Source organism: Hemitrygon akajei, chromosome 11, assembly GCF_048418815.1.
Source record: "Hemitrygon akajei chromosome 11, sHemAka1.3, whole genome shotgun sequence".
Lineage (NCBI taxonomy): Eukaryota > Metazoa > Chordata > Chondrichthyes > Myliobatiformes > Dasyatidae > Hemitrygon > Hemitrygon akajei.
This window is the reverse complement of record NC_133134.1, coordinates 27,453,382-27,479,732: the sequence shown is the minus strand read 5'-3', so window position 1 is coordinate 27,479,732 and position 26,351 is coordinate 27,453,382. Positions and strand designations below refer to the sequence as shown.

The window sequence follows — 26,351 nt, the reverse complement described above, 5'->3', positions numbered from 1 at the left end:
CTTTTAAAATTCCCTTAGCTTCCCATCTTCGCAGTTCCATGCATTCACAACCTGGCCTTGGATTGACCTTTGGGCTTTGGCACCATTTTATTGTACTCAGATGAATAGCTTGCTCCTTGACAACAAATCCACCATCACTTTACATAGAACATACAACAGTACGACACAGTACAGGCCCTTCAGCCCATGATGTTGTGCTGACCAGTTAATCTACTCCAAGATTACTCTAACCCTTCCCTCCCACATTGCCCTCCATTTCTCTTTCACCTATGTGGCTACAACACAGCCTGGTGTGAGATCAGGAATGCCCTTGAACAGAAAAACCTACAAACCTACAACCTAGTGCATTCACAGGTAAAGTCCTCCACACCATTGAGCACATTTACAAGGAATACTATTGCAGAAAAGTATCACCCAACAAGGACGCATCCTGGTTCTTCATCTCATTCTCAATTTTTATTGCTTATTTATTTAGAATTATTTATTCTTGTATTTGAAGTTTGTTGCTTTTTTCCACATTAGTGACTTTTACACATCAAATATTTGGCCATTCTTTTGGGGTGGCCTTTCATTCATTCTATTGTGTTCCTTGTATTTACTGTGATTGACCATAAGAAACTGAACGTCAGGGTTGTATATGGTGACACATACTTACTTTGAAAATAAATTTACTTTAAATTCTTCTCATTGCTGCCATCAGGAAGGAGGTACAGTTGCCTCAAGTCCACACCATCAGGATCAGGAACAGTTATTATAACTCAACCATCAGGCTACTGAACCTCACTCATCCCAAACACTGAACCAATCCCACAACCTGTGGACTCACGTTAAAGGACTCTACAACTCGTGTCCTCAATATCTATTGCTTAATTATTTTTTAATTTTTTTATTTGCAATGTGTTGTGTTTTGCACATTGGTTGTTTGTCCTTCACTGCTGTGTGTAATCTTTCATTGTTTCTATTGTCTTTCTTTGCATCTACTGTGAATGTAATTTGATAATAAATTTACTTTGAACCTTTACTTAAATATCTCTAATGTATCTGCCTTGACCACTATCCCAAAGAGCACATTCCTCATGCACATCACTCCATTCAAAAATCTTACCTCTGATATTCCCCCTGTACTTTCCTCCAATCACCTTACAATTACACTCTCATATACAAGCAACTTGTATTCTTAAAATGAGGTGACTAAACTGAACATAATACTCCAAAAGTGGTCTAACCAAAGTTTTGGAGAGCTGCAACATTACCTCATGGTTCTTGAACTCAATCTTCTGATAATGAAGGCCAACACACAAAACACCTTAACCACCCCATCAACTTGCTCAGAAACTTTGAATCTGGATGTGGACCCCAAAAGTCCCTCTTCCTCTGCACTGCAAAGTTCCTGCCATTAACCTTGTACTTTGCCTTCAAATTTAACCTTCCAGATTGTATTGCATCACACTTTTCCGGACTGCAATGGGTATTCTTTGTAATAGATATTAAAGAGTAAATGAAAACAAAACTACTTCTTTCTGAAGGCATGCAGGCATATTACAGATTAAAAATCTAACACAACAGAATCACTTATTAATGAAAAATTAAAATTAGCACAACACATTATTGATACTCTCGCTCAATGGCAGCAAGACGAAGGAGCTGATAATTATCTTCAGGAAGAGGAAACTAAAGGTCTATTAGCCAGTCCTCATCTGGGAATGAGATGGAGAAGGTCAGCAGCTTTAAATTCCTCAGTGTTATCATTTCAGAGGCTCTATCTCAGGTCCAGCATGTGAGTGCAATTACAAAGAAAGCATGACAGCACCTCTACGCCCTTAGAAGTTTACGAGGATTTGGCATGTTATCTAAAACTCTGACAAGCTTCTATAGATGTGTGGTGGAGAGTATATTGACTGGCTGCATCACAGCCTGATATGGAAACACCAAAGCCATTGAAGGGAAAATCCTAAAATTAGTGGATAAAACCCACTCCACCACTGAGCACATCTACATATAGCACTGTAGCAAGAAAGCAGCTTCCATCATCACAGGTCCCCACCATACATACCATGCTCTCTTCTCACTGCTGCCATAAGGAGGATGATACAGCGGTCTCAAGACCCACACCACCAGGTTCAGGAAGAGCTGTTACCGCTCAAATATCAGGCTCTTGAACCAGAAGGGATAACTTCACTTGCCCCATCACTGAACTATTCCCACAACCTATGGACTTACTTTTAAGGATTCATCTCATATTCTCGATACTTATGCCTTATTTATTCTTCTTCTTTTCTATTTACATTGTTTGGGATCATTTGCACATTGTTTGTTCGTCCGTTCTGCCGAGTGTGGTCTTTCATTGATTCTATTATGCTTCTTGGATTTAGTGTGTAAGCCCGCAAGAAAATGAATATCAGGGTTGTATATGGTGACCTATACACTTTGATAATAATTCTATTTATTTATTCATTGAGATACAACACGCAATAGCCCCTTCCGGCCCTTTAAGCTGCACCGCCAAGCAATCCCCCGAATTAATCCTAGCCTAATCACAGGACAATTGAAATGACCAATTAACCTACGGGTCTTTGGGAGGAAACCAGAACACACAGAGGAAGCCCACACAGTCATGGGCAGAACGTACAAATCCTTCACAGGCAGGGCCAGGAATTGAACCCTGATTGCTGATACTGTAAAGCATTGTGCTAACCACTACACTACTGTGCTGTTACTTTGAACTTTTGAACGTAGTGGCTTAAGTGCAAGTGGAATTAAGTATACCCCATTGGATCAAACAACATCAATAATTGTCCTGAAAAAGAACATAATTATTTTGATTTAAAGAGTAGAATTTTCTACAATTTCATGCTACTCACTTCAGAATTTCAGGACTTGCAAACATTAGCAAGTCATGGATCACTTTGTAGATAAAGCTGATCATAAAATATGGCCCAAAAACTTTACAAAGTGCTTTGAGTAATGAAGGCTTCAAATTCCCTTTCTTCTTCAGAATCAATACTTGTGCTTCATCAGCACTCTGCTGTTCTTTTTTCACTGATTTTGATTTCTTTGGTGAGTATGTCATCTTTTCTGGCCTTTTTCCAGATGAGGAAGAAAAAGAAAATCAAGAATTAGTAGGGCATTCTGATAAATAGTACCTTTTACAGATGAACAAAAATTTTAAAAATCTACAAAAGGATTTTCCATGAACAACAATATACCCCCTACTTTATTATCTTGGCACATTCCTTTTCCCATTCTTCTGCTAGCTGTGGTACAATTTTTTTTGATTCATCCTTCTTATTCAAAGACCACAAATCTTCTGGCTGTAATGGTCGTTTATATCCCAGAATCGTCATTCTGAGGAATGAATACAGGAAAGAATGTCTTAATTCTTTGTTTGTAAATCTGCTTTAAAATTATAAAACAATTTCAAGCCTATAATATAGAACATCAAGAAATAAAAAGATAAAAGTTACAGGATCAAAATTAGCTTTCAGCCAATGAACTTATAAAAATCTTGATTTTACATCAAAGAGAAGCACTGCATGAAAATGTCACTGGCTGTACAGGTTTTACAACTGTAAATAATAAAGAATACAAATCAGACAAATTAATGTCTTGCTCTGCTGTTAAATACAGGGCTATTTAACCAATTTATTTCAGTGCATTGAGTGTCCATTGACAATTTCATTTCCTCTAATACTTGGTGTCAAGTCAGCTGACGTGTTACTCAGAAGGCACATCTTACTCAGTATGACACCATGTACAAAGGCCTTGCAAAGTGAAAAATCTAAATTGCTTCATTCCAGCATGTCATTGACATCTAATGAAGGAACTACAGAGATTACAACAGAGCTGGGATTTGAGATGAGAACATACTAGGCATTTTTATATTAGCATTTAACATTGCTTTCTCTCTTCAGTTACTGTTAACCCCAAAATAACCTACAAAAAGTCCAATGACCAAAGTCTTTATAAAGTTATCTCCATGGGAATTTCCCATGGCAGTTTACAGTTATAAGGAATAGTGTAATGCAAGGTGATTTTCTACAGAATGCACATGTATTCTAACCACAACAAAATTGGTACTTTGAAGGAATATTATTTAATAATTGTTCAGAGAATCAAGTTAAAGCTTCAAGTCAGCATTCAAGTTTTAGTTATAGCTCAACTAAGTGGCGAATAAAAATTTTCTGTTTGTCAGTGCTGACATGCAACAAGAGTTAAATAACTTTTACACTGCTTTCTCCCCACCACAAGAATATCTTCTGCATTTGTAGTATAGAAATTTACCAAACTGCATGCATTTTACATATTACTACTTCCTATATCATTTGGAAACATTTTAAGCAATCTCTTTCAAGAAGATACCCAACATAATGTCACATACCCTGTAAACCACCAGAAACTTAACTTCGACAGGAATGAAGCACTTAGCTCAGGACAAAGGTTCTAGACACAAAAAGAGGAAAAACAAATTACTGCTTGAGCAAAGAAATAAAATCAAAATGAAACATTCAATGGTTTTTACGGTCAAGATGTTCAAATTGCAAGGGACCTCAAATTAGCTAAGGTAGAGTTTACCGAACTGGTAGTAATGATTTAAGGTACAAACAGCTAGTTAATGACATCAGTGAATATTGCTTTGAGTCAGACAGAAATAATAGAAACATGGGAAAACAGCAACAGGATGCCATTTGGCCTCATGAGTCTGCTCTGGCATTTAATGTAATCATGGTATATCCTTTACACAGCCATATAGCTTCTCTCTTCTTGATGAATAACCCTTGACACCTAGTGCCCAGAAATCTATGTATCTGAAACAACTTTAAAAGACTTGTTCTTTATAGTAGAGAACTGTACAGATCTCCTCCCAATGTGTAAAAAGATAACCGTCATTTTAATCCTAACATTTTACCCCATACTTTGTTAGGAAGTCCCTTTCACCTTAAAGTACCCAGCTAAGGGAAACATTTTCCCATATCAAGCCTGTCTAGCCCCGTCAAAATATTATACATTTCAATGAGATCCCATTACAACGTTCTAAATTCTGACGAATATTGGACCAGTAAAAACAATCTCTTCTTATATGAAATCAACCTGGTGAACCTTTGCTGCATTCCCTGAGTATATCCCCTCTTTGACAAAGAGAACACAAATCTATAGTTGTGGTCTCAACTGAGTCCTGTACATCCTTGTTCACGGACTTAAAAACTTCCTACAGCAAAGGACAATTTACTATTAGTCTTAACTGCTTGCGGTACTCACATAATTTGGAAAATTCCAGCTCAATCAAGCAAGCCAATTACAGCAATTTCCAAATCAGTCAAAGCCAATTTCACCGGAAAACAAGAGACAAAGATTTGTTCACATACGTGCAAAAAGGAGTCAAGCACAGCTAAACAGTGTCCAAACCAGTAACCTTGAATACAAATAAAGGTCAAGAGAAGCATTTGGAAGCAAGTTTAAATGCTTGCTCTCTCTATTATGAGATGACTTTTAAATAGGTAAGCACAAGAGGAAATAGAATTGAAATTACTGTTAATGCAGGTGGGAAACCATAGTCACAGGCAATACAGACAATAAAACCAAGCAAAATACATAACTAAACCATGGAAACCAAACCCTACTGGATTAACAATGGTAAATAAAACAAATTGAATTGCATTTTCAGTGTATTTTAAAGTCTGCAGAACTTTTTAAGCAATTTATAAGTGGTAAAAGACAACACCAACAAAATGCTGAAATTATTGAGCGATTTGTGTTGCACTCAAAGGGGTATTATATGTACTGAAGAAACAAAGATATTGAACCAATTAAGATCTGTTATGTAGTTGTAATGACAGAAAAGTTGTGCTCCACAATTGCTCTTTGAAACTGATATCTGGGGATTTTCATAAATGTGTAATAATTTCGCTTATTTAGCAATACAGTGCAGAGAATGGCTCTTCTGACCTTTCAAGCCATGCTACCCCAGCAACCTCTGACAAACCTGATTAACTCTAACTTAATCATGGGCCAACTTCCAATGACCAACTAACCCAGTACATCCTTATACCATGCAAGGAACCTATGCATTCCACGGGGAGGATATACAGAAACTCCTTATAGACCGCACCTGAATTGAACTCCCAACTCCTGAACGTCCTGAGCTGTATCAGCATCACGCTAGCCACTATATCACTGCAGAGAAACCAAGTATGCTACCAATTATCAAGCACACTTCACAGAATAGATAGATAGATAGATAGATAGATAGATACTTTATTCATCCCCATGGGGAAATTCAACTTTTTTTCCAATGTCCCATACACTTGTTGTAGCAAAACTAATAACATACAATACTTAACTCAGTAAAAAATATGATATGCATCTAAATCACTATCTCAAAAAGCATTAATAATAGCTTTTAAAAAAGTTCTTAAGTCCTGGCGGTAGAATTGTAAAGCCTAATGGCATTGGGGAGTATTGACCTCTTCATCCTGTCTGAGGAGCATTGCATCGATAGTAACCTGTCGCTGAAACTGCTTCTCTGTCTCTGGATGGTGCTATGTAGAGGATGTTCAGAGTTATCCATAATTGACCGTAGCCTACTCAGCGCCCTTCGCTCAGCTACTGATGTTAAACCCTCCAGTACTTTGCCCACGACAGAGCCCGCCTTCCTTACCAGCTTATTAAGACGTGAGGCGTCCCTCTTCTTAATGCTTCCTCCCCAACACGCCACCACAAAGAAGAGGGCGCTCTCCACAACTGACCTATAGAACATCTTCAGCATCTCACTACAGACATTGAATGATGCCAACCTTCTTAGGAAGTACAGTCGACTCTGTGCCTTCCTGCACAAGGCATCTGTGTTGGCAGTCCAGTCTAGCTTCTCGTCTAACTGTACTCCCAGATACTTGTAGGTCTTAACCTGCTCCACACATTCTCCATTAATGATCACTGGTTCCATATGAGGCCTAGATCTCCTAAAGTCCACCACCATCTCCTTGGTCTCTCTTCAAGAATGAAGAGAATGTGGTTCTCTTCAAGGGAATCAAGGGAAAATTTACATTAACTTACATGAATTTCAGATATTCATGTAGTAGCCCTGCTACAAGAGAGTCTGAATTTTTTTTTTACAGTAATTTGCATATGGTCAATATTCTTAAACTTAATCTATGGTTTACCAAGTTATAACTAACTGGCCCAAAATACGGATGCTGTTATGCCCTTCCACAAATTTAAAAGGATCTTAAAAAGTTTTCAATAGTTCAGCCTCTATTTTAATTATGTGCATATTCCAATGTCTATTTTGTATTCCTACAAGGTTTTAAAATGTCAACTTAAAAATTTTTTTTAGGTGTGTAGTTAAAGAATTCTTTAACACAATCAACACTTCAGCAGCTTTATAAGTATCACAGCTGCTGGATCCAGGGACATCAAAAGCTAAACTGATTTTTGTTTGCTTTTGTTTTTAGTGATCACCAAGTCTTTATGATAGGTTGTCATTAAGGTCAGCAACAGACTTCTCAAAACAACTGACCATACAGATTCTGGGTCATTATCTACTACATTCTTTTTTTCCGTCCAATGTATTAATAAGGAAGTATTTATATCACAGAGAGTGGGAGAAAGAAAAGCAACTTGAGAAACAAAATCATTGAGTCATAGGGCATGGAAACAGGCCATCTAGCCCACCATGTCCACGCCAGCCAGGGACAGTCGTCTGTATTAACCTCACATTCCAGCACAAGGCTCTTAATCTTCTATGCTTTGGCATTTCACATGCTCATCTAGACACTTCTTAAACTCTGCCACCTAATCCAGTCTCAACCTATTTGTCCAGCATGCATTCCAGGTACTCGCCACTGTCAGGGTGAAATCCCCTTCAACTGTTTCACCACTTAGCCTAAACTTATGTCCTCTAGTTTTACCCAGATATGATAAGTGGAAAGATTCCAGCAGTCTGTCCCATCTATACCTCTCAATTTTATATACCTCAATTATGACCCTTAGTATCATCCACTTTATGGATATCAAGGTCTAAACTTTTCATAGAAAGCAGCATTCAAAACTTGCGCTTCGTTCATCAAATGGTAGTGCAGCACGATTTGACAAATGATGGTGAAACTACCAATCAGCTAATGACTAAATCTGACAAACATCTAGTATCTGTACAGTGCATGTGCACTGAAATCCAGAGACACGTGTCAATGATACTCTGCTCTTCTAAAGAGTACATATTGACAACCTTGCAATACACCCACAGAATCAGATTTGCAGCAAAATCAGTTTGGTTTCCTTAAATGAATAATTCTTGTAGTAAAAATAAAGCTTATACTTTGTTGAGTAAGTTTTTAGGTGGGAAGCCAAATACTAATGAATAATTTTACTGGGTTGTGAAAAATCGTGTAAGTTCCAGTCGCTTTAATCAATGCATAAACTAGGTTGGCTTAAAACAGTTATATTTTAAACTTTATCTTAAAATTAAAGTTAAGTGTCTATAATATAAATTAGTATTACTATAATTAAAATTAGTTTTATAATATAAATTAAAAAGGGAATGTAATCTGTTCTTCAAACTTCTAGATTACTACTTGTGAACAACCAAGAAAAAGGCAATAGATGAAAAAAATAAGCTGGAATAGGAGAGAGTAAATCAGTAAATCGGCAATATTTTAAATGGTTATCTCAGAGTTCAACCATGTTGCATTATCTTTCATCGGTGATCACAAAATTCAGGCCTTCATGCTTTGTCATTGATACTTTCTCAAGAGGCTAACAGCAGAACCACTCAAGTACAATAGAGTCATTTTTAGTTTGTTTTGAAACAAAAGGCTCTAAAGGCTTGTCTGTTGGTTCCAATAGGTGAGCTGATCACAATGCTACACAAAATTACAAAATAAAAATTGATAATTTTAAACCTGAAATATTTAATCCTCTTGTAGTCTGGTGCAAGGAACTGAGAAATTCAGAGTGGAAAATAACAACCTGTACGTTTTCCAACTTTATGTTATTAATGGCCAGGTCACAAGGATCTATTGATAATCTCAAAGGGTGAGCATTCACCACTCCTATGTTCCTTTCTATCTCCAAGTCTAATTTTATCCAAAACACTTAATTGCATCAAATACAGCTGCTGCATCCATGTCACGTCTACACTAGCAGTATCCTCCACACTAAGATACTTGCAGTCAAACACTTAGCCCTCAATTCTTCAGCCCCACCCTTCTACTATTTCTATCTTTATTCTTAAAGGGAGCAGAAAAGCACTAGCTATTAATCTACTCCCATATTCTTGAGGCCTCCAAATCTGTACGTTAGATATTTAACTTGGTTGTCACCAGAACTGTGAAGCAAAGAACCACCTTCCTCACTTAAGAACCAGACTAAGTTATACGTTGGCACAAGGCCACAGGAGTCTTACATTGTCTGCCTCTTCTGCAACCCATAAGATGGTCACCCGTGCACTACCCACGTGGAAGAGGAAGAGGAAGTGTAGAGGCTCAGTTCTTAAATTCCTTAGCTTCCAGAAAATAATTTCTGATATTTCTATATCACAAATTAATTATTTTTAAGGGGAAAGTAAACATCCCTGTGAGGTGGTGGTAATGACAAATGAGTACCATATTAAGAAACAAATACATCGGCTTGATCTGGAGTCATTTATACACTCAAACAGGGAAAGATGACAATCCCCTCCCCAGGAGGGTAGCAAACCAAAAGGATTTTTTTCAATGATCCAGTATTTTTCTAATCATTATTACCAAGGCTAAATGTTCCAGATATTTCAAAAAAATTCCCATGTCATTAACCAAATTTGAATATCAAAGCTGCCACAATGAATCCTGAATTGTTAATTCAGTCCTTAAGTTTACAAGGTAGGTAACAAACACTGCACCACACCCCAGGGAATTTTATTTCACAAGGCAAATATCTGTCAAGTTTTCTTTAAATCCATTTAATACTTACAGCATCCTTAACATAGTCAGAGAAGAGAGGAGGATGATCTGTTATGCAGCAAAGAACAAATTCGACCGCTACGAGAACAAAATATATGTAAAAGGTGACCTCCCGAAAAATATCAACCAGAGGTTTCTGGGGGGGAAAAAAGTAGAAAATTACTGTTCAGAAGTTTTATTCATATTATGAACACAAGTAGTACACTTTATGGACAAAAATAATTCAAAAATCACAAAGTCTGTCGTTAAATCTGACTATCTGGTCTGTTTAAATAAAGTTTCTGCCTGGTATTTTTATTAAATTGTAACAGCTTCCGAGCAAATTGCTCCACTTGGAAAACTTGTACTTCCTATTACAAGTGACCTTTACATCTGGATCACACATGATGATATAATTTTAATGTAACTTGGACAAAATTGCCAAGGAGGCAGTCATCACTGGGCTCTCCTTGTTCTGCCTGCTATAAAATTACAGTGTTGACCAAACACATCAGTGATTCCTTTCTCCCCACAGATATGACTTGATCTGTCAAGTTCCTCCAGCAGACTGTTGAATAAGATTATCCTCATCCTCCAAACACACTCTACTTACTCAGAATTCATAATGTGGTTTAATAATATTAGCATATGTCGTGAAATTTGTTGTTTTGCAGCAGCAGCAGTATATTACAATACATAAAAAGACTATAAAATTACAATAAACACACACAACTGTGCAAAAGTCTTCAGCACCCTAGCTATAAATGTGCGTCCAAGACTTTTGCACACACACCTTTTTTTTGCTCTCATTTCACACATTGTAATTTATTTATTTTTTACACACACACCACACACACACACACACACACACACACACACACACACACACACACACACACACACACACACACACACACACACACACACACACACACACACACACACACACACACACACACACACACACACACACACACACACACACACACACACACACACACACACACACACACACACACACACACACACACACACACACACACACACACACACACACACACACACACACACACACACACACACACACACACACACACACCTCCTTATCCGCGAGTTCCTCATGCGCAAATTCAACCAACCGTGAATCAAGAAAACCTGGAAGTGCTCTTCCAGCACTTGTTCGAGCATGTACAGACTTGTATTTTCTTGTCATTATTCCCTAAACAATGCAGTACAACAACCATTTTACACAGCATTTACATTGTATTATGTATTATAATTAATCTAGAGATGATTTAAAGTATACGGGAGGATTGCGTAGGTTACTGTGGATCAGGATCGAAAAAAAATCAGAGGCTCTCTTACTATGTAAGTCAGAACAGGTACAACCGGTATTATTTACCGTCAGTTAGTCAAACGTTTATCTTGGTATATAGCATATATTTTACCCTTCTATGCATATAAAACACTTAAGAACGTATGTTTCAGTGACGGGCTCGGGAACAGAAGTTCCCAAGTTCGATCCAGTGACAGACCATTTCCGAGTGTGCTCTCCATCCGTGCCTGGTTGATGTAGAGGGTCAAAAACCCAAAACCCCAAAAGCCAATAATTAAACCACTGCGCTGCTTAGTAATAATTGTAGCTTTCATCGGGGCAGGGCCTTTCTCACTTTATCCTTTAAAATTGTTCCGATCGTTGACCGACTGTAGCCTAATGCTTTTCGAATGACCAATGGCGTTTCACCTGTTTCCGATCGCTTTATTATTTCCACTTTATTTTCAATCGTGATCGTGGTTATTTTCATGAACAGAAACACTGCGGATTCAGAGCTCTGCCGCCAGGTCCTAATGTCCACCGCACTGCAACAGATTAAATAAGGTCTGGGTTCCACTGGGTCCTAAGGTGCACTGCACTGAGACAGGTTGAATAAGGGACTTGAGCATCCGTGTTGTTTGGTATCCGCAAGGGGTCCCAGAACCAATCCCTCGCGGATAAGGAGGGCCGACTGTATATACTTTATTCTACATTTTATATATGTATATATAAAATAAAATGTGTGAAATGAGAGCAAAAAAAAAGTAAGGTAGTGTTCATGTTTTAGCTCACTGCCCATTCAGAAATCTGATGGGAGAGGAGAAGAAGCTATTTCTGAAAATTTGATTGCACATCTTCAGGCTCTTGCATCACCACCTTGAACGCGTCAAACGATATCATTGAGAAGAGGGCATATTCTACTTGTTTGGGCCCTTAATGATGGATGCCTCTTTTTGAGGCATCACCTTTGGAAGATATCCTCGATGTCAGAGAGGCTAGTGCCCATGATGGAGCTGGTTGAGTTTGCAACTCTCTGCAGCTTATTACGATTCTGTGCAGTAGCCCATCCCCGCCCCATGCCAGATGGTGTGGCAACCAGTTAGAACGCTCTCCACGATACATCTGCAGAAATATGCTCAAATTTTTGCTAACATAACAATTCCCCTCAAACTCCTTATAAAATATAACTGCTGTCATGCCTTCTTTGTAGTTTCATCAATATGTTGGGCCCAGGATGGATCTTCAGAAATGTTGGCATCCCAGGAACTTAAACCTGCTCTCCTCTCTCTCATTAACAATCCAATCGTTCTTCCACCACACCTAACAACTATGCTTTCATCAGTTCTGTCAATGAACCCAAGCTCCCTAAAGTAAAGGTAATCTCCCACATGCTGTGCCAGTAGACTGCGAATAATTTCCTGAACCCTTTCTTGGGAGAACAGCATTGGTTGCCGTAAGAGTCAATCACCAAACTGTTTACCTAGTTTGATCCCACTATAAGGCCAATTGATGTTCTAATGAAGGATCCAAAATGTCGACTGTTTACTCCCCTCTGTAGATGCTGGCTGACCTAGTGAGTTCCTCCGGCATTTTGGGTGTTGCTGAAATGCCAATTATTGGCCCACTGTACCCTGTTGTTCCAATGCATCCTTTTAAAATTTTACATATGGCCAAAACAAATCTAAACTGTGATGTGATAAAGGAATACAGGAGTTGAATAACTTAAATAACATCAACAATAAAGCTATGATAATTTCTGGGGTCCGGAAGATCCCCTACAATGTTAAACCATGAGCATTGTATCTGAAACTAATCTCAAATGGGTTTTCTCCATATGCACCTCTTTTACCATATGGTATTTTTTGCCCGATATCTTTACTGAACAACTTCCAGTTACATAGTAACTTTATTGTACAAATGTGCGCACAATGGCAAGGCAGGGGCATAAAAAAAGAAAAAAAAGAGACTAAATGGAGCAAGGGAACAGACATATTAAAAAAGTAAAGTGCAGAAAAGTGAAGAAAAGCATGTTTGGAACAAATGGACGATATCTTAAAGTCAACAAGGAGCCAGTAGTAAGATATGGAAATCCTTAATATCCTGAAAATAGTGATGAAAGTGCAGTAAAACAAAAAGTGAACAGCAAGAAGCACAAAACACCAATTAACCGAGGAGGACAAGTCATTTGAATTAAAAGCCAAATATATTACAGAATTAGTACACTAGAGGAAAGTGGGGCTGGAGGTGGCAGTCAGAGGTGAAGGAAAGCACATACAAGTAGTAGTATTTGCAAGGCTCTGGTCCAAATTAATATTAAATAAATTCTGGTTAACTATATCAGCTGAACATCAAATGACTTGGTATAAATTAATATCCCTGAACTCATGGTCACATAGCCCACAATCATCGTGTTTCCCAGTTGACTAGTAAAATATAACCATTTGAACTAGGTGAAGAGTTGTTAGTGCTCTTGAAAGCTAACTGAACAGAGTTTACAACAGTGAGAAATACAAACATAAACCACCAGCTATCAACAGTAATTTCATTAGCAATAATTGTACGTATTTCCATTTCAGAAAGGCTCCAAGTTCAAGCTGCACTTCAGAAGCTCCAACTTGCTCCAGCACAGCATTACAGGAGACCTGCATTGCGAGCAGGGTCATCTTTGATGATGATGTTAATCAAGTGCCATAAAAGAGTTATGGCTCAATTTTGAGCAGCTGGGAGTTATCAAGGTGTCTAAACCAACAATCCCAAGTTTCAGAACAGCTTAGTCACTATTATGCCACATTTTTTGTACAATTTTCAAGAGCTACCAGACTTTGAAAGTAGCTTCCTTCACTGGCTACACAATTTACTGGTAATTGAAGTGGTGTAATATCAAATGTATTAAATAGCAAATGTTTCTTTTCATCTTCTAAAATATGAAAATCATAATCATTTACCCAAAAGTAATGCAGACACAAATACACATAACTCAACTTCTGAAAAAAGGTGCTAAGTACAAAAACTACAAAATTCCCATAATTGGTTCCATTATACAATGGATGAAATTTATGAACTTTGCTCGAAATGACAAGTGTAATCCTATGTTGCAAATTAATTAAAACAGAGACAAGATATTTGAGGGTCAGCAGCAAACATACTTGGAATAAATTTGGATTACAAAACATTTTTTTGGCTTTACCATCACATTGATCTTAAAGGCAGTTAACTGAACCTCCTTATCATAAAAAGATGCTCAAGTCAAATATAGCAATCCATGCAATAACAATGGATTGAAAATGTGTGGTTTGGAACTGAGACTAACTGGCACTAGGTTCAATTCTTGGTTCATATCAAGTTTGCCATCTCCAAAGATTAGAAGCCAATGCACATTAAAACTTCAGCAAAATTGATTGAAGACAGAAGGGTCAAGCCAGCAAGTCTGCCACTATCAAATACTCAGCTGGCACCCATTTACAGGGAGGGTGCTGAAAGGAGAAAGTATTAAAGGAAATACACCACAGAACGTAGGAAGTCAGAACCAGATACAAGAACCAATTTCAAACCAGACATATCAGTATTAAATGGTCTACATAACAACTACCTGATTAACACAAAATACTATAATGTAATTACTCCTACCTGGTATATAGAAGCCATTATATTTGACCTCAGTTTTGGTATAGCACACACCAATGTAAGCAGCCAAAAGAGCAAAAGAACAGCAGAGGATTGCAAACCCTTTAGCCGTTCATACTGTACAAGGAAAACTGCAACCAACTAAAAGAAAAAAAATTGTATTAGCATGCCTTAATAATTCAAAATACAATAATTTTATACATCAAGCTTAAAAACCTCATTGCTCAGTGATAAAATCAGTCAAATATATTAAATCTGAGAGTATGTCATAAGCACAAAAACAGCCATGCTATTTTACTAATGTATGATCTAACAAAAATAACAATCAATTACTCTATTAAAAAAATGGAGTAGAGATCTGCCCTTAGAAGTTAATGATCTTGAAAAGCCAAGCTCTTTGTGGGATTGAAAAAATTCAAGAATTGGGATGAAGATGATTTGAAATGAAAAATTGTAAATTACACACAAATATCCTTCACTCATCTTGGCCATAGAGGTGAAAGGTGAAGAATTTATATGGGTTAAGTTGAAAGCAGCAAAATATTTTCAATTAATTTTTTTTATATAAACAGGATGCAGGGCAAGAGCCACACAATAGAAAGGTTGTTTCAGTGGCTAACAGAAAAAATACGGAAGAGACTTTCACCATCAAATAAACATGTGAAAGGGATCGCAAATGATATTATTGTGCAACATGTAAAAAAAGAGCAAAACTAAAGTGTGAATATTAATACTAAGTAACATCCAACAGTCTGGAAAATATGCTCACCCAGCACCAAAATCCCAAGGGTGTTGGATCCTTTCTTCTATATTCCATTACTTCCCTAATTAACATTGTTAAAAGGTTTGTAGCTCCCTATTTTACATAGAGAGGTCATATTTGCGACCATCCAATCTACAGGAATCAGACTTTTTATATTACACCCTCACTGCAGCACCAGAAAGTATTAAACACAAAAAAGAGCTAAGATTATTAAGCATAAAGTAATTACATATAATTTGAATAATTTACAACAGTATAGTTAAAAGGCTTAGCTTTATCCAATCACTCCTAACTCCATTCTCACCAAATGCATCCTTTTTGAAGGAAGAGAGATGAAAAGCATTCAAAAATGTCTTTACAATATTTTTTCAAAAGCGGACAAGACCAAAACATATGAGTTAAAGATGCTATCTCAGAATGACATCTGTCACAAATAGGATTTATATAGGAATAAAAACGAGCCAATTTATCCTTGGACATATGAGCCCTATGCACAACTTTAAACTGTATTAATGAATGTTTAGCACATATAGATGATAAATTGACTAATTGAAGAATTTTATCCCAATTCTCAATAGGGATAGTAAGGTTAAGTTCTCTTTCCCAATCATTTTTAATCTTATAGAAGGGCTCTGAACGTATCTTCATAATTATATTGTAGAGTTTTGATATTACCCCTATCTGAGAAGGATTTAGTTCTAGCAAATTCTCCAAAATACCCGAAGACTCAAGATTTGGAAAGGTAGGAAGTACAGTATTTAAGAAATTCCTAATCTGTAAATATCTAAAAAAAAATCTGTAAATATCATTTGGTTTCCTAATCTGTAAATATCATTTGGTTTACCAATGATGGACTCAATCCATTTATCTTCTTCTGCTTGTCGAATGATTGCATTTCTTACATTAATGGCTAGAAGATCTATTTTGTTGAACTGGAAAGAAATTAATCCTCCTACCGTATTTCATTGGTTTTCTCAAACTGTGTTCTGTCTAAATTTAGAGAAAATTAGAAGTGTTGTATTTGACCCTTCTATTAAATTTGAAAAGATATGGAGACCATTTATTCAATATTTTCATATGATGTAATGTGACCCTGTTCCAAGCCTATTTGTTTTTCCAGTTTTGATTTTACATATGTTGAACTGATGATTTTGTATTTTTGTTAGATATTATAAACAGCCCATGTTTTTTTCTTTCATCTTTTTTTTTTCCTTTTTTTTCTTTTTTTTCCTTATTAGTTATTAGGTTGTTAGATTAGTTTTTCTAGCATAATTTTTTTTTCTTTTTCTCTTTTCTGTTTTTTTTAATATATGTTATGATATACCTAGTTTTGCTTTGTTTATATGTTACTTGTATCGTCCATGATTTGGGAAGACACATTTATATTGTAACTATTGCTTATGTATCCTTTCATGTTCAGTTTAAATTTGTATGTTTGTAATCCCATTATCTATGTATTAATCTTATTATGTTGATATTAATAATAATAATAAAAGGATTGGAAAAGAAAAGCATTCAGATCAACTGTATGAAGTACATCACTACCTATTTGGATCTTACATGCAATCAGCAACCATAGAGTAGTTGTGCAAAGTAACTAGTCACAAGATCATCAATTCTACTACTGATGAGGAAATAAATCAATTACTGAAGCATTAAAATAATGGATACTTGCAATAGCAGCAAGTTAATCAATATTCTTTCAACTTAATCCAGAAACAAGATATTTACCATTGTAACCCCAAGCACTGCAGGGCTCACAATGAAAGCAGGAGCTCGCCCAAATCCATTACTTCTTTCCCAGAAAGCATAGAAAAGGTCTGCCCAGCAGATGATCCATAATGCGAACCCCAAAGCCTGCAAAACAAAAAATGCATTGCATTATATTTAAGAAGTTCATTCCAGGTTATCTTAATATCCACTTGCCACAAAACAAGCAAAGGCTTCTATGGATGGTGAACCAAAAAATTTAAAATAATAAAATATTCATGGTACTAGTCACAAATGCAAACCACAAAGTTCAAAGTAAATTTATTATCAAAGTATATGTATATGTCATCATATACAACAGAGATTTGTTTTCTTGTGGGCAATTACAGCGAATGCAAGAAACAATAGAATCAATGAAAGACCACACCCAGGAATTCAGAAATACATTCAGAAGTTTTATAAGCACTCTGCAACACATCACTATGATTCACCAGAACCATCCTGGATCCAGCAGGACTTTTGATCGAAGCACATCATCTCCTCAATGTCTTCAAATAAACTGGTCATTTATTTAATCACTGCCACATGAGTAGATGTGGCAGGATTAGCAGCATTGATCTAATCTTTGGAATGTGAGATTACTCGGCTATGCCTTTGCACAATGATGTACTACAGAATTGCTTGGTTGCACTTCATTTTCAAGCATTCTCAATGCTGCTTTTGACCTTTCATTTTGCTGTCTCCTTTGAGCCAGGGTTGAGCTCCAGCTTCACAACAATGGTAAGAATGGGACCATCCCAAATCCAAAGATTATACTGGAGTACAATTCCACTGAGTTTATCCTATCTAAGGCAACAGTACAGCCACAGCAAAATGGGAGTATTTTCTTGCTGAAAATCTAGGTCTTTTTCTTCGGCAGTTTAATGGGGGCACGACTGCGCAAGTGCATTTAAATCGGACCATGAGGCAGCGGGAGGATTTAAAGAGAGCAGTTTGTGGAAGTCGGTCATTTTCTTCGGCAGTTTAACTGGGGCACGACTGCGCAAGCACATGTAAGTGAGGCAGCGGGAGGATTTGAAGAGAGCAGTTAGACAGAGCGGGTGACGGAGTAGAGGGAGACAGAGTAGGAAGGCTTTGTCTCGAGAGGCTTCGGCGAGCAGATGTTGAGGACGAGCTTCACTCCAAGTGAGGTAAGGCCGGGTAAGTTCCTTTAAAAGGAGAACGTTTCAAAAGTTGAGGCAACGTACTGGGTAGGTCATGGCAGCTGAGATCGGTCCCGTGGTTTGTTCATCCTGCAGCATGTGGGAAATCAGGGATACTTCCAGTGTCCCTGACGACTATGTGTGCAGGAAGTGTGTCCAGCTGCAGCTTCTGGCAGACCGCATTGAGCGGCTGGAGCTGCGACTGGATTCATACTGGAGCATCCGCGATGCTCAGAAAGTTGTGAATAGCATGTTGTGAGTTGGCCACACCGCAGGTAAAGGCTACACTGGCAGAAAAGGAAGGGGTGGCCACTAGACAGCGTAGCAGTAGGCAGGTAGTGCAGGAGTCCCCTGAGGTCATCTCCCTCCTAAACAGATATACTGTTTTGGATACTGTTGGGGGAAATGTCTCATCAGCGGAAGGCAGCAGCAGCTGAGTTCACTGCACCATGGGTGGCTCTGCGGCACAGGAGGGAAGGAAAAGGAGTGGGAGAGTTATAGTGATAGAGGATTCGATTGTAAGGGGAATAGATAAGCGTTTCTGCGGCCGCAAACGAGACTCCAGGATGGTATGTTGCCTCCCTGGTGCAAGGGTCAAGGATGTCTCTGAGCGGCTGCAGGACATTCTAGAGTGGGAGGGTGAACAGCCAGTGGTCGTGGTGCACATAGGTACCAATGATATAGGTAAAAAAAACGGGATGAGGTCATACAAGGTGAATTTAGGGAGTTAGGAGATAAACTAAAAAAATAGGACCACAAAGATAATAATCTCTGGATTACTACCAGTGCCACGTGCTAGTCAGAGTAGAAATAGGAGGATATTTCAGATGAATACGTGACTTGAAAAATGGTGCAAGGGGGAGGGATTCAAATTTCTGGGGCATTTGAACCAGTGCTGGGGGAGGTGGGACCAGTACAAACAGGACAGTCTGCACCTGGGCTGGACTGGAACCAATGTCCTAGGGGGAGCATTTGCTACTGCTGTTCAGGAGGATTTAAACTAATGTGGTAGGGGGATGGGAACAAGTGCAGAGAGAGGTGTAAAATGAGGGTAGAAGCAAAAAGTAGTAAGGTGAAAAGTAAAAGTGGCAGGCAGGCAAATCCAGGGCAAAAAGCAAAAAGGGCCACTTTTCAACATAATTGTATAAGGTCTAAGAGTGTTGTAAAAACAAGCCTGAAGGCTTTATGTGTCAATGCGAGGAGCATTCGTAACAAGGTGGATGAATTGAATGTGCAGATAGTTATTAATGAGTATGATATAGTTGGGATCACAGAGACATGGCTCCAGGGTGACCAAGGATGGGAGCTCAACATCCAGGGATATTCAATATTCAGGAGGGATAGACAGGAAAGAAAAGGAGGTGGGGTAGCATTGCTGGTTAGAGAGGAGATTAATGCAATACAAAGGAAGGACATTAGCCTGGAGGATGTGGAATCGATATGGGTAGAGCTGCATAACACTAAGAGGCAGAAAACGCTGGTGGGAGTTGTGTACAGGCCACCTAACAGTAGTAGTGAGGTTGGAGATGGCATTAAGCAGGAAATTAGAAATGCGTGCAATAAAGGAATGGTAGTTATAATGGGTGACTTCAATCTACATATAGATTGGGTGAACCAAATTGGTAAGGGTGCTGAGGAAGAGGATTTCTTGGAATGTATGCGGGATGGTTTTCTGAACCAACGTGTCGAGGAACCAACTTGTCGAGGAACCAACTAGAGAGCAGGCCATTCTAGATTGGGTATTGAGCAATGATGAAGGGTTACTTAGCAATCTTGTCGTGCAAGGCCCCTTGGGTAAGAGTGACCATAATATGGTGGAATTCTTCATTAAGATGGAGAGTGAATCTAAAAAAGAGGGTGGCATGGCTTTACCTAACTTTCGCTTATATTATTGGGCAGCTAATATACGTTGTGCTACCTTCTGGTCTTTCTTCCACGGCCAACCCGAGTGCCCTAACTGGGTGGCAATGGAGTTGAGCTCCAGTAAAGAATTATCTATCTCTGCATTTCTTGGCTCTGCACTCCCTAGTAGTCTGCCCAGATCAATAGCTAATCCTCTTGTTAGACACACTTTGCGTATATGGGCTCAGTTCAGGAAATGCTATGGTTTCCAGGGGTTTTCCGTTTCTAGCCCTGTCGCACATAATCACCTTTTTTTTACCTACTACGTACGATTCAGCATTCCATGTTTGGTATAGGAAGGGCATTAGACATTTTGAAGATCTTTTCATTGATAATCGCTTCGCTTCTTTTCAGCAGCTCTTTGTTAAGTTCAACCTGCCTAACACTCATTTTTTCAGATATCTCCAAATCCGACACTTTATTGCTCCTTTAATTCCTAACTTTCCTGAAATGCCTGCGAAAAATGCTATGGACCTATTTCTTTCCATTAATCCACTAGGTAAAGGTTTAATATCAATTATCCGAGATAAACTAGCAGCCTTACGACGGGCCCCTGTGGATAAAATTAAAATGGCCTGGGAGCAGGATTTAAATATCTCCTTATCCGAGGAGAGCTGGGACTCAGTTCTCAAATCGGTTAACTCAACCTCTCTTTGTGCTCGCCATTGCCTTTTACAGTTTAAGATTGTTCATAGAGCCCATAGATCTAAATCTAAACTATCTCGATTCTACCCTGGCATTAGACCACTCTGTGATAAATGCAAGAGGGGTGTGGCCTCTCTCATCCATATGTACTGGTTCTGTCCTAGCTTGGAGAAATTCTGGAAAGATGTCTTCACTACATTATCGGGTATTCTGAATCAGTACCTAGAACCAAACCCCTTAATTGCTCTGTTCGGTTTTTGGGGCGAGACAGATTTATGTCTGGGTCCGACCAAATGCCGAATACTATCCTTTGCCTCTCTCCTGGCTAGACGCTTGATCCTCCTTAGATGGAGAGATGTTGCCCCGCCCACTCATGCGCAATGGCTTAACGACATTATGGCCTGCTTGGACCTCGAAAAAATTCATTATTCAGTTCTTAATTCAGATCTAAAGTTCCATAAGGTCTGGGGACCTTTTATCGAGTACTTTCATAACCTTCCTCTTGACTAGGGTTTTTTTTTATTTTCTTTTTTTCGGTCCCTTGCTTTCAGCTCCCTTTTTTTTTCGGGTAGTAGGCATTATTATCCTCTGTTGCTAAGTGTATTCACAGTCTGGGAGTTTGACTGTCCTGACTTATACTCTCTATATTGTGTTGTGGTCGGTCTGGAGTTGTTGTTTTTTTCTTGTGTTGTGGGGCTTGGGGAGGACACTAAGCTTACTTGTCTTTAATTTAGGTGCTTTTTTGTTAAATTCTCTTCCTTTGTAGCATATTGTTATTGTATGCTTAATTTTGCACTGTATTAATGCTCCTCATTGGGATTTGGGGTTTTTAATTTGTAAAATGTTTTGAAAAACTAATAAAAAAAATTAAAATAAAAAAAGATGGAGAGTGACACAATTAATTCAGAAACAAAGGTTCTGAACTTAAAGAAGGGTAACTTTGAAGGTATGAGACGTGAATTAGCTAAGATAGACTGGCAAATGATACTTAAAGGGTTGATGGTGGATATGCAATGGCAAGCATTTAAAGATCGCATGGATGAACTACAACAATTGTTCATCCCAGTTTGGCAAAAGAATAAACTAGGGAAGGTAGTGCACCCGTGGCTGACAAGGGAAATTAGGGATAGTATCAAGTCCAAAGAAGAAACATACAAATTAGCCAGAAAAAGCGGCACTCCTGAGGACTGGGAGAAATTCAGAGTCCAGCAGAGGAGGACAAAGGGCTTAATTAGGAAAGGGAAAAAAGATTATGAGAGAAAGCTGGCAGGGAACATAAAAACTGACTGTAAAAGCTTTTATAGATAATGTGAAAAGAAAAAGATTGGTTAAGGCAAATGTAGGTCCCTTACAGTCAGAAACAGGTGAATTGATCATAGGGAACAAGGACATGGCAGACCAATTGAATAACTACTTTGGTTCTGTCTTCACCAAGGAGGACATAAATAATCTTCCGGAAATAGTAGGGGACGGAGGGTCCAGTGAGATGGAGGAACTGAGGGAAATACATTTTAGTAGGGAAGTGGTGTTAGGTAAATTGAAGGGATTAAAGGCAGATAAATCCCCAGGGCCAGATAGTCTGCATCCCAGAGTGCTTAAGGAAGTAGCCCAAGAAATAGTGGATGCATTAGTGATAATTTTTCAAAACTCCTTAGATTCTGGATTAGTTCCTGAGGATTGGAGGGTGGCTAATGTAACCCCACTTTTTAAAAAAGGAGGGAGAGAAGAACCAGGGAATTACAGACCAGTTAGCCTTACATCGGTGGTGGGGAAAATGCTAGAGTCGGTTATCAAAGATGTGATAACAGCACATTTGGAAAGAGGTGAAATCATCGGACAAAGTCAGCATGGTTTTGTGAAAGGAAAATCATGTCTGACGAATCTTATAGAATTTTTTGAAGTTGTAACTGGTAGAGTGGATAGGGGAGAGCCAGTGGATGTGATATATTTGGATTTTCAAAAGGCTTTTGACAAGGTTCCACACAGGAGATTAGTGTGCAAACTTAAAGCACACAGTATTGGGGGTATGGTATTGATGTGGATAGAGAATTGGTTGGCAGACAGGAAGCAAAGAGTGGGAGTAAACAGGACCTTTTCAGAATGGCAGGCAGTGACTAGTGGGGTACCACAAGGCTCAGTGCTGGGACCCCAGTTGTTTACAATATATATTAATGATTTAGACGAGGGAATTAAATGCAGCTTCTCCAAGTTTGCGGATGACACGAAGCTGGGCGGCGGTGTTAGCTGTGAGGAGGATGCTAAGAGGATGCAGGGTGACTTGGATAGGTTAGGTGAGAGGGCAAATTCATGTCAGATGCAATTTAATGTGGATAAATGTGAAGTTATCCACTTTGGTTGCAAGAACAGGAAAACAGATTATTATCTGAATGGTGGCAGATCAGGAAAAGGGGAGATGCAACGACCCTGGGTGTCATTGTACACCAGTCATTGAAGGTGGGCATGCAGGTACAGCAGGTGGTGAAAAATGCAAATGGTATGTTGGCATTCATAGCAATAGGATTCGAGTATAGGAACAGGGAGGTTCTACTGCAGTTGTACAAGGCCTTGGTGAGACCGCACATAGAGTATTGTGTGCAGTTTTGGTCCCCTAATCTGAGGAAAGACATTCTTGCCATAGAGCGAGTACAAAGAAGGTTCACCAGATTGATTCCTTGGATGGCAGGACTTTCATATGAAGAAAGATTGGATCGACTAGGCTTATACTTGCTGGAATTTAGAAGATTGAGGGGGGATCTTATTGAAACGTATAAAATTCTAAAGGGATTGGACAGGCTAGATGCAGGAAGATTGTTCCCGATGTTGGGTAAGTCCAGAATGAGGGGTCACAGTTTAAGGATAAAGGGGCAACCTTTTAGGACCGAGATGAGGAAAAACTTCTTCACACAGAGAGTGGTGAATCTGTGGAATTCTCTGCTATAGGAAACAGTTGAGGCTGGTTCATTGGCTATATTTAAGAGGAAGTTAGATATGGCCCTTGTGGCTAAAGGGATCGGGGGTATGCAGAGAAAGCAGGTACAGGGTTCTGAGTTGGATGATCAGCCATGATCATACTGAATGGCAGTGCAGGCTCGAAGGGCCAAATAGCCTACTCCTGCACCTATTTTCTATGTTTCTAAGGTCATTCCTTCTATTACCATTACGGTCAAATATATCTGCCACAGATGAATCACTAAAGAGGTGATCCAGTCGGCTTATCTGCACTATCAGTTTACTCAGCACCTACCGTACAATTATCATGGCAATAAAATTTTAGAAGTACTCCAGCTCAATCAGAGGAGGCAAAATCAAGCTACCAAAGTCCCCCAACCTAAATGTATTCTAAGCCCATGCAATTGTGTGTTCTTCCAGATGTCATTCCAAATGGAGGAGTGCTGATTCATCAGCTGAGGGAAAATATGGTTGAAATTTGAAAAATAAAATCTCTTAAATATGTTCTACATGTATCAGGTTTTCATATCCACCCTATTAAAGCTACATTTTAAACAGCCTGGCAAAGCACCTTCCTCGTTTTTATTAAGCAAAACATTTTCTGACTTGTCATATTACTCTGGTCCATCTGGTTACTACGAGACAAGCCAGCACTATACTTCATTTACAGCATACATCTTCATGGACCACACAAATTATTTGCACTTTTGGAGCCAATAAAGTGTTGTGCTTGATTTCCCAAGATGCCAGTTATAGGAAAGTTTTGTCTATACTCCCAGGACAGAACTGTCCCATTTGATAGGGTTTTGGAGAAAAGTATAGGCGGGATGTTGTCCATAGGTATTTAATTTACAACAGAGTAGTAGGTGTACAGAATGTGCTACAGTGGGTACTGGTAGAGGCAAATACGTTAAGGACATTTAAGAAACACTTATATAGGCAGAAGGATGAAAGAAAAATGGAAGGCTACAGGAGAGAAGGGTTAGATTTATCTCAGAGTAGGTTAAAATGCTGGCACAACATCATGAGGTGAAGAACATGCACTGTGCTGTAATGTTCTAAAATACAGGTGTTGCATCATGCAGAAATAAAACTATATCACTAAAACTGGTAAAATCATAAGATGCACAAGACCATAAGACACAGGAGTAGAATTAGGCTACTCGATTCTTTGAATCTACTCCACCTTTCCATCATGGCTGCTCCCAAATCCCACTGAACCCCATACACCTGCCTTCTCGCCATATCCTTTGAGGCCCTGACCAATCAGAAAACTATCAACTTCTGCCTTAAATATACCTACAGACTTGGCCTCCACTGCAGTCTGTGGCAGAGCATTTCACAAATTCACTCCTCTCTTGCTAAAAAAAATTCCTCCTTACTTCTGTTCCAAAAGGTCGCTCCTCAATTTTGAGGCTGTGCCCTCTAATTCTAGATACCCCCACCAGAGGAAACATTCTCCTCATCCACCCTATATAGTCCTTTCAACATTTGTAGGTTTCAATGAGATCCCCCACCACATTCTTCTAAATTCCAGTGAGTACAGGCCCAAAGCTGCCAGCTCTCCTCATATGTTAACCCCTTCATTCCCAGAATTATCCTCATGAACCTCCTCTGGACTCTCTCCAATGACAACACATCCTTTGAGAAATGGGGCCCAAAACTGTTGGCAATACTCCAAGTGTGGCCTGATGAGGGTCTTATAATGCCTCAGCATTATCTCCTTACTTTTATATTCGATGAAATAAATGCCAACATTGCATTTGCCTTCTTCAGCACAGACTCGACCTGTATATTAACCTTGTAGGAGTCTTGCATGAGTACTCCCAAGTCCCTCTGCACCTCTGATGTTTGAACCTTCCTCCCATTTAGGAATAGTCTGCACTATTGCTCTTTTTACCAAAATGCTTTATCGTACATTTCCCAACACTGTATTCCATCTGTCACTTTTTTTAAAAAATTTTTTTATTTTATTTTGTTTTTTTTTTAAAAAACACTTTCTTCCAATTTGTCCAAGTCCTGCTGCAATCATATTGCTTCCTCTGCACTACCTACCCCACCAAAGCCATCAATTCCATTATCCAAATCATTGATAAACAATGTGAAAAGTAGTGGTCCAATTCCGGCCCCTGAAGAACACCACCAGTCACTGGCAGCCACCTGTAAAGGCCCCCTGTTAACCCCACTCACTGTCTCCTGACTGTCAGCCACTCCTCTATCCATGCCAGCATCTTTCCTGTAACGCCACAGGATTTTATCTTGTTAAGCAGCCTCATGTGTGGCACCTTATCAAATGCCTTCTGAAATTCCAAGTAAATGACATCCACTGC

General features: G+C 38.8%; 1 protein-coding gene across 1 annotated transcript in view; it reads right to left on the bottom strand.

Annotated features, from left to right (window-relative positions):
• The window catches only part of abcc1 (ATP binding cassette subfamily C member 1 (ABCC1 blood group)), a 126,966-nt gene that overhangs the window by 86,476 nt on the left and 14,139 nt on the right, over positions 1 to 26,351 (bottom strand). The window contains exons 3-8 of the mRNA XM_073060523.1: positions 17,345 to 17,470; positions 14,854 to 14,991; positions 9,943 to 10,068; positions 4,379 to 4,440; positions 3,214 to 3,345; positions 2,862 to 3,080 (exon numbers count right to left, since the gene is read on the bottom strand). Coding sequence (XP_072916624.1) covers positions 2,862 to 3,080; positions 3,214 to 3,345; positions 4,379 to 4,440; positions 9,943 to 10,068; positions 14,854 to 14,991; positions 17,345 to 17,470 — 803 coding nt within the window. The remainder of the gene's footprint in view (positions 1 to 2,861; positions 3,081 to 3,213; positions 3,346 to 4,378; positions 4,441 to 9,942; positions 10,069 to 14,853; positions 14,992 to 17,344; positions 17,471 to 26,351) is intronic.